Here is a 13,398-nt window from a genome sequence, read left to right as displayed (position 1 = left end):
AATATTTTATCCAAAATTGATCTATTTTAAATGAAAGCGCAGATTGGTCTATTAAGTTCTGTAAGATGGATTTAAGATGGTAAGGATCTTAGCTATGACTTTATATGTAAAATTGCTTAAGCTTATGTGGTGAAAATGATGGGAAATTTCTGAGATTTTTTTTGGTTGGGGAATGAGGTTAATGTGGGTATGGTTCAGCTCTTTGAAGAGATACCCTGTTATCCAGTTGGCTTGTCTTATTGGGATGGCAATAGCATGAATGAATTTTTGAATTTTTATCTCCATGATACAACCATTGGACACAAGACTTTTTGGTCCACAATGAATTCCTCTCTTGCTGCTATATCTCATCAAGGTCTTCTCTGAACTTCTTTTAATGTTCAACTTTCTCTTGAGTAAGAGGCTTATCATTGAAAGCACTTAGTTTCTTTAGGAGACGGTGTTTTTGGCTATTGAGGTTAGAAAATTTCTGTTTGTTTCATCTCCAAAGGGAGTACTTTACATTCCTTGATTTTCCTACTCATTCTAAACATGGTTGATCCAGAATTGTAGGTGTTCCATGCTTGTTTGACTGCCTCCTTGCATAATCGTCCTTTTTTCCGGTAAAGAGAAATTTTATTGACGGCAAGAGGAGCATGAGGCTTCCAGATTACAAAGATCTTGAAGCCAAGGAGTGGAAAGAGACCATACTGTCTTATAGACAAGGCTTTCCGGGCTAGGTAATCGGCAACACCATTAGCCTCCCTAGGAATAAAGGAGAAAGAACATTCAGAGAACTTCTCCATTACAAGACGCATATCCAAGATAATGGCCATAATCGAAATTGGGGAAGGAGAAACAGGTTCTTCAGGTAATCGATGAGAGAGGCATTATCTGATTCCACCAAAATGCACTGTAACTCCTTGAGCATCCCTGCTTCCATTAATCCAGCTCTGAGTGCTAAGGCTTCTCCGACAAGGCTATTCTCGAAACATAGGCTCAGACATGGCTGTAATCAGATGTCCCTGATGATTCCGAATTATATAGCCAATTCTCCCCACTAGTAGAGTCCGAGGGAAGAGCTGCATCGGAGAGTTTAACTTGCAGAAGTTAGGAGGAGGCAGAGACCAGTGGATTCGTTGCTACTCTTCAAGCTCAAGTTGTTCAGCTGCAGCTATCTCTATTTTGGGATGATGATCTTGAGTGATAGTCCAGAATTCTTCAAAGGCTCTTTGAGCTCTATTGGACACCTCGATTGGGGACCAGGCTTTGTTATTGAAGATTAGATCATTCCTTGCTGTCCAAAGGTACCAACATATGAAAGAGAAAAGGCTGAGCACCTCTGTATCTCTTTTCTTTGATGGAAATTGAATCCGCTCCCAGCTTTCAAAGCACTCAGAAATCTTGGGGGTTCCATTGAGAGGAACCGCATAATCATCCTTCAACAACATTAATTCAGTTTCTGAATGGCCTTACTCCCTTACTTCTTTGCTACCATAGAAAAGAAGTCAAGCCTATGGGAGTGGAGGTGCTCCCTTAGAACATGAACTATCGAGGGAAGCCTAATCCCTTGACAGTTCCAACTTAAGATTCTCTTGATGTCTTGTGGTGCTACTCCTGGCCGGCAGTATCCGTGATTTCATCCAGCAACTCTTCCATCATTTAAATGGAGGTAGGTTTGACGTCAACCTAAGTTTCCTTCAGCACTTGCGGTCTTATAAAAAATCATCATTGATTATCTCATATGAAGAGGATGGCCGTTTTTGTAAGATAAGGTTATATTCTCAGCACTAGGTGATACGCATGTCGCTCTACAGTGGGGAAGAACTCAGGTTTAGGATTATTGGGGGGTTTTGACCAATCTTGGGCCTAGGTGGCATGGACTTCCTTGACAATCAGAATCATGATGTGGGTCCATTGGGCTCCTAGTTGCTTTTTCCATTAAGTGATGGGCTTTTTTTCTTTGATGTTAGGGCCCATGCCCATGTCAAAGTTCTTGTCCCTTCTGTTTTTTTTTTTTTTTTTGGGACAAACAAGGGTGAGGTTGTTCAACATTTTCATTGTAGATGGTTGTGATTGGAGCGGCATTCTACAATATACACACATTTCATCATTTGGTGGTGCAGATTGCGGGATTCAAGGTCAAACATTTGGTCCGGTCCAGATTTAAACCAAACCGTGTAAAAGACCGGTCTTTCTCATTCAATTTATGGCTGCTTCATGTGGATCTAATAAGATTCCATAGCACGATGTCACAGCTACAGCCTCATAGATATCAGATATGGGTGTAAAAACAAGATAAATCCTGTATACTGAAGTAGTTTTTACAATGAAGAAATTAAGAAGAGTCTCATGTTATCAATGGTAGCTTCATCTAGTTTCCTTTAATATAATACAATATGGACAGGAACTGAACTATCTCATGTGAAAACTATACAAAGATATAAAGTGAGCAGAGACTGAAGGCAATACCTTCTTCCCTCTGGTCCTTGTATCTCTGGTTCTGATCACAAAATGAATGCGGAAGAGAAGGCTTCTTTGCCCTCTTCTTCACGCCATAATTCTACAGTTCATGATGAATTCATTGGTGAAATTAATGTGTGTGTTCCATAAACCCCGTAGCTCTTGGAGCCCAATATCAAGCCATGGCTTTGCAGGGCCACTAAAATGTATTACAGCAGCAGCTTCCACCATTTTCCTGTTTATTCTCAGTGGTTGTTGACCCAATCCTGCCGCATGCCATGAAGGATCAATTGGATGGACATACCCCTCAAAAGCAATTAAAGCAGGTGGAAGTGCTCCTGGTCGCCAAAGTGTGAATCCAGAATCAAGGTTCTGCATGCACAAAAAGATTAGAACAATAAACAAGATAATCTGAAACATAAACTTTCAAGAAACTAATTATTAATCAACTGAGAAAGAGGCAAGATTGTCTAAAGTTAAAAGATCTAAAACGTAAAGAAAAGGACAAAATGACTTGAGCAACTGGGAACAGAGACATAATTAACTAAACAATCATTAAACAAAAGATATGTCCTTAAGAGTGGATCGTCGAGAAAAGATGCCCGTTAGTCCACCTCAAGATTTCTCCTTTGAAAATGTTAATGCGATATAAACAGCACCATTTTACCAAACAACTCACGGACAAAGGACTTGGTGCAAAAGACTACTTATAAGACTATACAACAAATACCAGCTAAATTTCCAAAAAAAAAAAAGGACAAATGGACCTTCACTTACTATGATTTTGATTAATTTTGAAAATTGCTATACTGAAGGAGCACCGGCCACACGAGGATCGCAAAACCATTTTCTTTACAAGGTCTTGAAAGAGAATGCAATTATCTCTAGTATTTAGGGATCATTAGTTCCTCTAAGGGTTGTCCATGTATGCCCATGCACCCTCCCATAGCCTCTAGATATTTAAAGTTTTATTTTGCCACTTGGCAATAGCTGTATAAGCTGAAACTTGACATATAGACCGAGTCCAGATCCCTGCCAATGACGTTAACCACCACAAAGTACATTGGAGAGGAACTATACTAAAGTACATTTGGATCTACTTTTCTGTAAAATTTGAGCCTCATCCGATCAATATGTCACTGTTGAAAAAACCTTTGCCCAATTTTATTGTATTGTTTTTTGTTTACGGTCACTTTTATAAGCTTGTGGTATTCGGGTCAGGGGTTTTCTTGTTTTCCTATATTTCTTCTTATTCCGCCCAATAAAATTCAACTTCCTTCTCAAACATTAAACAAAGTAAATTTATGCACACTAGTGTTGTTTGGTGCAAATTAATTGTCTTTGGATGTATGAGGTAAGTTTCCTCAAGGTATGCTTTTTGTTTATCGTTTCACCTATCGTACATAGAGTAAAACCCCATGAATACATGAGATATATATATATGTACGTACGATACTGATAAAGTTTCTCTTTATGTTGCCGACAGAATGAAAAGTTTGTCTGCTTATACAAAAGATAAAAAAAAGTAAAAGTTGATTTTCTATGACGATGAGAGAGATTCCTAGCAGTTCCCCTCACTTCCCAATTGGATTGAAGAATCTCCATCACTAATGAACTTTTGTAATTCCTCATGAAGGAAACCAGGGCAGTGTGTAAATCTCCATCACTCATGGACTTTTGGGGTCAGATCTGGAAATATGTCTGCACCGACATGGTCCCAGAAACCCAATAAGTTAACACTGATTAACCCTTTTTTTTTTTTTTTTTTCCATCTCAACTCTCTATGTTGATGCTCATGGAGCTGATAGATGAAATCCTTAACCACCCCCCACCCCCAAAAAAAAAATAAAAAATTCCATAAATTATAGAAGGGTTCGTGTGTAAAAAATGTGGTATCTGCTCATCTACTACTAGAAAGGAATTAGCTAAGTGAGTTATTATATCTGATCTCAAATCCATAAAGTCACAAAATTTACTGTAGCATCTTCAAAAGTTGTTATCTAGCTTAAGTTTTAGGCAAGATTAGTGAAGATTTCATGATTAATGGTGTTGAATGATTAAACAGTGTCACGAAATCAAAATGGTTAGAAGTAACTTACAAGCTTAAGCCAGTGATGGTATGTCTCAGTGATGTTGGTACTCCTCCATGCTTTGAGATTGAATACATTCATACCGTAAGACCATGCGCAACGATCATATTCGAACGAAGACGACACCAACGAGTTCGAGAAGTTGAAGTAATCCCCATATTTCCTTTCACTCCACGAGTTAACAACAGCACCAACAACTTTGCCGTCAAGATCAAGCGCCCAAAGAGGCGACAAGTCCTGCTGTACTACAACATCATCGTCCAAGAATATCACCTTGTTCAGCTCTGGAAACAACTGTAAATCATCAAAGATTTTTATCATTTCATTATAAATAAATTCAAATCCACCACCCATCTCTCAGTTGGAAATATGATCATTAATTACCTTGGGAAGATAGATTCTTAGATGATTCATGAGTGAGAGGCAACTTGGGTTTAAGTCCTCTAATCTCTTGACCAACTCTCCTTCTTCAAGCTCATCACATTTTCCTTCTTTTAGATTCTTATAATGACGGTTCCAAGATGAGCGATGAATCTCCATCATCTCTTTGACACCAACGTTCACATGGTGAGACCAATCGAATTGATGTAAGCCCTTGACTTCCACCACTGCCGGGGCAGCAGCAGAATTGAGAGCGAACCACGCGTGCATGGGCGCATACGTCTTCTTGTCAGTAACTATGTGAAACACGAGCTTTTCTGGGTTTGCTGCGTTGGAGGCAGCGGAGGAGACTACGACAGACGCTGCGAGAATGTTGTCAGTCAGTAAGGCAACATGGTGGTATGACGGGTCGGCGAGACGAGACACCGCCTCCGGCGGTGGCAGCGGAGACCGTGCCAATGCATTGATGGAATACTCCTCGGCCAACCTCAGGCACAGGCAGTACATGCTCTTGGGGATCCCGTACGCCGCGTGGTGTCTGTAAATCAGTTCTTGATGTTTAGCCAATCGGACCCTTCTCTCCATCTTCATTAGCTGCAAATAGTATAAAGCAGATTAGGTGTTTGATCAAATGCAACAAAAGAAAAAGAATTGGGTTCAGAAACTGGAGGGTTTTGATGCGTGCCACGTAGTAATAATAACGACCCAGCCAAGGTATAAGTACGAATTGGAAACACAATGATAGATGAAAGGGATAATGACGAAACAAGAAGTTCCACCATTTCTGCAAATCAAACAACGAAGTGGATAACAGAGAGTGTGAGAGGGAAGCGGAAAGTGACAAAACCAGCTCCTGCCCTCCACTCCCCTGCAATAATGCCATAGTGGGTCTAATTGCATATCGCTCTCACATAAAGTCCTAGAACAGTTATGCTTTATCAACTTCCATGAACGGCACTTTGGTAATATTAGATTTAAAAGCTAAGCCAAGAAATTGATTGGTGCCCACTAGCCCAGCTAAGCAAATTGGGACTTGAGAGTTGGGATAAGGAGAATCAGTGAAGACTGAGAGATAGAGATTGAAAGCATCAAAAAGTGGTTCAAATTCTAAGTGCTACCCAGTAGTACACCCACCATGGCCTTAGTCTCGAAAGCAAACCCCTTGATGTCTTGTCTGCCAGAAGTGATATCCGTCACCAGTTCGTTGAATGACGCCGGCGAACTCTCTGTTCCACTCTCGTCTACCCCTATCTCATTTGCTACCGTCAATGCTCTCGTCAGCTCATCCGCAAGCCCCTGCAATACATCTCATGTTAAAGTTAAACAAACAAAACCTAATTATTCTTCTCATTCCGTGTTGACGTATTAATGGATCCCACAAGTTATACTAACTACACCGACAAACCACATGAAATCAGACATTTTTATTTCAAGCTAGAACGGTAATAATAATCAGAAGAAATGTATAGCTCAAGTATGTTTCTAAGACACTTCCTAATTTTGTGGAAATTTTCATTTCAAGTACAGAAGAAACCTCTTAATTTGTACTTATGACTTAACAACTAATTAACAAAATTTTGATGGGCATTTAGGGCATTTTAATGAACCTTTTTTTTTTTTTTTGACTAGAAAATGAAGCTATACCCTAATATCATGAAACGAGCACCTACGGGTGCTGTTCTATGTGCCCGCAAGGCAGGTTACGCCCAAACACATGGGGGTAGACGCAATCACCACCCTGTACTGACTGTCCATGTGCTTAGGCGCAGCCTGCTGCAGCACAGAAAATATTCTCCCTAAATATTATTAAGGAATGAAAAAAAAGAACGCCATCTGTTAAGGCTGGTGTAACGATCCTGCCGCACCTCTAGTCATTTCGACACCCTGTGTAAGGGCAGCGGTGGCGTGCACTGCGCGACTACCAGGTGGCGTTCTCTATCCTTAATAGATATTAAAACCAAAAGCACGCCTAAATAAGCTATTAAAAGAAAGGTGGTGGGTGGAAATATCACTTTCCTCTTTGAGAACTCAAGTGAACGAGCTCGCGTCTACAAGACGTTCAAAGTTTGAAATGTGGTTCCAAATGTCGAAAATAACCTTAGCCCATAAGAGTTCAACCACTGAGCTGACAGTAGAATAATGGAAGGGCATTTTGGTCATCAAGGTTGAGAATGCAAAGAGGAGAAAGTGAGTGAGTGAGTGAGAGAGATAGATAGCTCAGCTTACCAGCGACGCATCCCTCCCGCCGAAAATTGAAGGCCCAAACTTCCGTCCAAAGCAATCTGCAGAGGTGAAATTGGAAAACTTTTAGCAGGAACAAGATGCATATAATGACGAATTAAATGAAAGAATTGGAGAAAAGAATCGAAAATTTTGGTTTTTTTCTTTTTGTTTAAAACTCACCTAGGGAAGAACAAGAAGAAGCAGATTCGAGAGCGAGGAAAGCAGTTCTGATGAAAAGAAAAGGCAAAACAATCCCGAGGATTAAGACCGTCGGTAAAATGGAACGGTAAGAAAACCGACGCATCGAACCCTTCACCTTCATTACTTCCCAAAAGCAACCTCCTCCGCCTGATATCGTCAAACTCTTCGTTCCTGTTGTTATATGAAACTTCATCTTCTAACTTCTATCCAATCGCGCCACTACTCAAAATCTCCGCTTCCTTTTCAACCACAACACTGTCATCTTCTACCTTCGAGATCTATCGATCCAAAAACCTCAGTTTTCTTCAGAGATCCCCCACCACCCACCTCCAATCAAAAGTAACAAATACTGCTGCTTCAATGTTTCCCCCTTTTCGAGATCGTCGATTCGATCCTGTAAGTGAAGTTCATCAAACTCCCATCAAATTTGTTGAAACAAGAAGGAAAATGAAGAAGGATGAAATTCCTTTTACCAGGTGGGCTCAGTTCATAAACTCAATGAGTATGATGACGATAAGCGGATTGCCATTATCTCTTCTGTTCCCCTGCTTTCTCCAAGGTTGAATCGGCACCCGAGTCAAATCGTCCAGATCAAGCTTCACTGAATGTCTGAAACAAAAGGATCCCATTCTCTCACTCACACTCTTAAATTGGAGTTTGCTTTGCTCGCAATATCTTCGTCTAAAAAGTATTTATGAATCTGAATCTCTGATTACTAAACAAAACACAACAAAATAAAAATCCGAAAAAAGCCGAAACCAATGCCGCGTTCAATGCCGCGGGACAGAGACCGGGAGAGTAACTGAGGAAATGCCTTTAATACTTATAAATAAATAAATAAACAAATAAAAACGCTCGACTTGCCATTGGGTTTCGGATGAAATTACGAAACTAACCTCCTTGATTCAGGTTTTGTCACCGACAGATCTCGAAAGTGATATTGCCAATGACTTATGAAGACTTTTCGCAAACGTAACATGACAACGTGCTTCTACGTAGTAGTGAAATGTCACTGTATCGGACCACGTGGATCTCATCTTTCCTGTCCCACCACCATCAAGGATCCAACGACTTGGCCTTCCATGCATGCCACGTGTTTATCTTCTTATTCATAAATGGGGTATTTTTTATGTTAATACTTAATATTAATATTTTGGGCATATCCAAGAATAACCACAAATTAAAAAACTCTAGATTGATACTATCAAATTTATTTTTTTTGGCAAATCTTTATTGATAAGAACATGTGGTACATATGGATTTCACATCTAAAAGTCATGAAGTGGAATAAGTCAAACAATTCTACACGTCAAAAGTCGGACCCTCTTGGCAAAGGAGTCAGCTAAATTATTTTTCTCCTCAGGAATATACGCAAAAGTACATAATTCTAAATAGGACGCCAATATTTGAGTAATATATCCTAGATAATAAGAGTCACTACTATTGGCGGGTCGGTGTGCATGCCAAAAAGTGTAGAGATTAATACTTCATTTTCAGATTCAACAATAAGATGATCCCAATTATCGCCAGTTGCCTGAAGGATCCCTGATCGACTTTGTATAAGGTTGGATTTTGCCCAGCTGTTACCAAACTGATAATGCTGCTTGATTACCAAGTGCTTAGTTTTCACCATGACTCATAATATTAGGAGGTGTAACCTCTTGAAGACAATCACTACCAAGAGATATGAGCATTAAGTGGTGCAATGGCTTGATGGACCTGAAGAGTCGTAGATTGGTGAAACTGAAGACATTCATTGGAGAGGGAAGTATCAATTGAAGAGAAGAATATATTGTCTGTTTGAGGAATTTGAGGAGTAACAGCTTGATGATTAATAAACTTAATCATAAATGGTTGAAATTGAAAACATTCATTGCCAAGAGGAGTTACAATCATTGTGGAGACATTATTGATCAACACATGTAGAGGTTGAGGAGCATTTAGAGCCAAAACCAATCTTAAGGAAAGATTGACACATGGACTTTCAAAAACTGAAGAGTTACCAAGTTGACAACCATCCTTTCCTGCACAGGTGGTTGTGGTTGATGGTGGCATAGTCGCCACATTCAAGGTTGTAGTTCGAGAGTTTTCATACTAAAGAATAGTTGCATTCTCCAAACTGCGAGAATTAGGAACAGAAGTTGGTTGATGAAGGTCAAATTTGGTCTTCTTGGTCAAGCTGACCGCACTTGTTGGGGAATTCCACTTTGAGTGTTCGATGGAGTGCAACTTTGAGAGATAGTAACTCAATAGGAACGTCATAAAATCGTATCCATTTATTAATATATTTGAAATCCCAAACTCTATCATCTCCCGCTTCCATCTTAGAAACCTTCACGCTAACTTGAATATAACATGTCGAAACCAATACTGTATTGTTGTTCACAAATTCGCCCCCTACCACGATCTCGTTTCGTCTCCATTTTCGTCTTCATCTTCGTCTTGATGACTACCCATGATCATAGTGATTCACTACCGAGAAAGAGAAAAACAAATAGTAACAAGTAGGAAAGAAACAATTGCTCAGGGGGAGGAGAAAAACTATCACTTATATTCCATTAATTAAGAAAGTAATTTATTACCATGGAAATAGCCCTAAGAAAATGACTGAAAATTGTCCATTTCTAGTGATGTAAATAAACATGAAAAAAAAACAAATAAAGGTTAAACCACCACTAAAATGATCCCACATTAGAAAACCCTAGGACCATAGATACCTTCATAAACCAACTGGGTCTCTTCACATAATGGCTTTTGGATTGAACTTATAAATTTACCATTATGTCCTATACACTTGGTGCTATACATCGCAGTGTGTACCTGACGTTGAAACGTTTAGGGATACGTTGCCTTCAATTCACATGGGAGTAGCAGGCCATGTCACATGAAAACTGTTATATTAATTTAATTACAAACTATTGTCTCTGCAGGAATCTAATCACTCCCTGATTGTTGTAAAATTATTAATTTTTTTCGAAAATTGTTGTAAATGTTGTTTAATAAAGTTTCAAAAAAAAATTTATTTATCTTTTGAAAATTTTGGTTTTTCTTTTCAAAAGAACTTGAACGTCGATCTTCATGCGTTTTGTTTTTAGGTAATATACTTTTTGTGTGGAATGTTTAATCCCATATTGAAAGTGTGGAAGAGAATATATATATATATATATATATGGTTCTATGAGGGTGTAAACCTCTTAGAGGAGAGACTCTCTTCCCTTCACTCGTGTTAGGAGGTGGGGTATCGGATGTTTTTACATAAATATGAATCCAATTTGTATGAATCAATGGACATACCTATTCCATGGGATGTCTTGAAGAAATGCATCTATTTCTATACATAAAGGAGGTGCATGATGCCTTCAAACCAATGTCTTGAAGCGACTTTGGAAACCAATTCTGATTTAACCAATTCAAGCGGTTGATGAAACCATCCTTAATTTGTCTCCCAACATTTTTCCCACATAAGACAAGAAACCAGTATAGCTAAATGCAATATGTCATAGTCCAATAAGTGGTCTAGCCAAAGGGTGGACCGTGGTTCTTAAATCCCACTCAAAAATAAAAAAATGGTCCAAGCCCGGGTGAACTTAATTAACCATGAACGTGAGTTAGCTAGGTTTATATTATTATCTTGTACCACTGGCTTCCCAAAATATACCATTACCAGTGATATGCAACAAAATCAAATTGAATTGACATAGGAATTCAATTTCTCCAAAGAAATTAAAGAAGAGCAAAAAAAGAAAGAGACTTGATTCCAATCTCTCTTCCACTTAATGCCGATGCATGGTTCAGTTGTCTATATATATCTCAATCAAAACTTGTTCTTACTCCTTTGGCCTGACCCAAAAATATTTCGTGTAAAATTATTCTAGAATTTTGGCAGATTGACTAAGTCCTTAATGCTTCAATGTTACTAAATTTTGGACTTCAGTACACTGGTCAATCTTTATTTAATCTTTACTTAGGATAGAAGCATATCCTTTTAGAGTCTAATCTATAGAAAATCATCTGGTGGGTTTTAAAAATTAGAAAGATCTAAAAGTACATAATGGATGTGGTTGAAATTTATGCAAAAGGAGTAACTAATAATGTTCACATTGAGCTAATAACTCTGCTTAATTCACAAACAAAAAAGATAACTAATATAAGTATGAACAAGAGGAAGTCCCTTGACTTATGGGTTTTCCTAATTACCCATTTTTTTTATATTAAGAAAAGTAGTAATGAAGAAGACAAATTTCATAATAGAACTATGGAAGAGTGATTCAGAAGCTAAGGTTTCAAGTTAAAAATACAAAAGAAAAGAAAGAATATAAAACCAAAACTTAATGGAGAATTCAAATAAAAACAAATGAAATGAGTGAGAGAGTTTGGAAATCATATTCTTTTATATTTATAAGGAGAGAATTTTACATAAGCTTCCAAAACATACCCTATTAAATGGAGACCTATTTCTAGCTATTCTATAGTCCAAGAAATTGGCCCACCGTACCCAACACATGAGAAGTGTTTTTAGTGAAACAAATGGAATGGAGGGTCCAAATTCAATTACGTAGAATGTGGTCCAAACAAATATAGTAAGCAACTCAGAGGTCCAGAAGAGGAGTGGAGCTAGCTAGGGGTGTGGGTTAGCTATGGGCAACACACCTAGTCATCCCAATCAGGCTTGGGAAGGCTAGAGAGTGCCAGATGAAGCAGAAATTCCCACAACCTGAGTTTTTATTTCTTTTAAATGTCCTTCCCTGATTGGATGTCTTCTTTATTAGTTTTTTTTGACAAATGAACACAAAATCCCTTTGATTAAGGAAATTTGTCAAACAACATCCCAGCCTCTCTCTCTCTCTCTGCTGCCAAGATGAACATCTCATTCCAGTAGCAGCTTTTAAGATACTACTAGTTACCATAAACTTATGATGTAATTGCAGTTTTTTTTTTCCTATCCAAACTATTTTGTAGTTGGTTCCTTAGATGAGGTTGTAGTACTGCTTCTGTTATCCTCCCTGAACTCATATAATAAATGGGGCGTGATTCTCTGTGTCGTAGCACAGGTTACATTTAAATACATGAGAATAGGCACAATGATCATCCTACCCCCTGAATAACATGTTCATGTGTCTGTTCATGTGTCTGGACGCAGCTTCCGCTGCACAGCATAGAGAACATGAACCCTAAATTTTAATAGCGTATCTGGATCATATGAAAAGATTTATGTTATAGTCCTAAGTCCCCCCTTCCAGTATTAACTTTTTAGGCTCAACAGAGTAGGCCATGATGTGTAGCAGTCTATCCCATGTGGTAACATAATAAAGCAGCAGACAATTAGTTTGAAAGTCAATGTTTGAAAGACTGGTAGACTGAAAATATAAAGAGATAAAGCTCCAATAAATAAGGGAGTGTAGTGTTCACCTTGATTTATGGCACTTTTATATGTTTTGTTTTTTTTTTTTGTTCTCTTTATGATGGGTTATTGTGGGTTTCCTTTCGCAATTCAGATCATCTACGGTGCAGCTAGCGGTTTATGCAGTGCAAATTGAGTTGCACGCACAATGATCACTTTACCCCCATTCAGGCAAAGTGTTTGGGCAGGGGTAAGACGGTCTTTATGGATAACTTAGTCTGTGCCGCACAAGCCACTACGAGCAATACACAATAGAGGATTTAGATCCTTTCGCTTGATTGAATGATTTTTACCCACAAAAGAATACAACTAAATAAGGGAATATATTTATGGGGAGAGGGTTCCTTACTCCATCATTCTATAAGGAATCTCCCATGTCATATCAATCACAATATAAGAACTAATTTTGCCAATAAGTGGTGTACATAGTCAAGGGGGAGAGAGAAAGTCACTGTGATCCCATATGGGTCAGAATGTGAGGAAGGATCCCCATCTATTTTGGAAAAATATCACCTCAATGTGTCTGCCCGTCAATTTCCTCAATTCCTTCTAATAGAGTGAGGTAGACCTTACACCGGGTAATGTGTTTGGGCAGGGGATAGGATGATCATTTTCACCTTAGGATCCCCATCCTTTTTGGAAAAATATCACCTCAATGTG

At 38.6% G+C, this 13,398-nt stretch overlaps 1 protein-coding gene across 1 annotated transcript; it reads right to left on the bottom strand.

The window, feature by feature from the left end:
• Nucleotides 1–2,153: 2,153 nt before the first annotated feature.
• LOC122653067 (probable galacturonosyltransferase 15) lies at nucleotides 2,154–7,651 on the bottom strand. The gene is made up of 6 exons (XM_043847002.1): nucleotides 7,317–7,651; nucleotides 7,140–7,195; nucleotides 6,048–6,209; nucleotides 4,917–5,507; nucleotides 4,542–4,826; nucleotides 2,154–2,814 (listed from the first exon to the last, which is right to left on the bottom strand). The coding sequence occupies exons 1-6, from the start codon at nucleotides 7,528–7,530 to the stop codon at nucleotides 2,530–2,532; spliced, it is 1,593 nt and encodes a 530-aa protein (XP_043702937.1). The 5' UTR covers nucleotides 7,531–7,651; the 3' UTR covers nucleotides 2,154–2,529.
• Between the last annotated feature and the right edge of the window lie 5,747 nt (nucleotides 7,652–13,398).

This window comes from Telopea speciosissima, chromosome 2 (genome assembly GCF_018873765.1).
Source record: "Telopea speciosissima isolate NSW1024214 ecotype Mountain lineage chromosome 2, Tspe_v1, whole genome shotgun sequence".
Lineage (NCBI taxonomy): Eukaryota > Viridiplantae > Streptophyta > Magnoliopsida > Proteales > Proteaceae > Telopea > Telopea speciosissima.
The sequence above is the reverse complement of the archived record's forward strand: the minus strand, read 5'-3'. Positions and strand labels throughout refer to the sequence as shown.

Bases quoted from the DNA above. Each gene is read 5' to 3' on its own strand.
- LOC122653067 (XM_043847002.1), bottom strand. From the start codon at position 7,530: ATGAAGTTTCATATAACAACAGGAACGAAGAGTTTGACGATATCAGGC. The intron at 5,508-6,047 runs GTGGGTGTACTA...TACTATTTGCAG, and splicing joins CTTTCGAGACTAAGGCCATG to CTAATGAAGATGGAGAGAAG. The intron at 2,815-4,541 runs GTAAGTTACTTC...TTGTGCATGCAG, and splicing joins ACCATCACTGGCTTAAGCTT to AACCTTGATTCTGGATTCAC.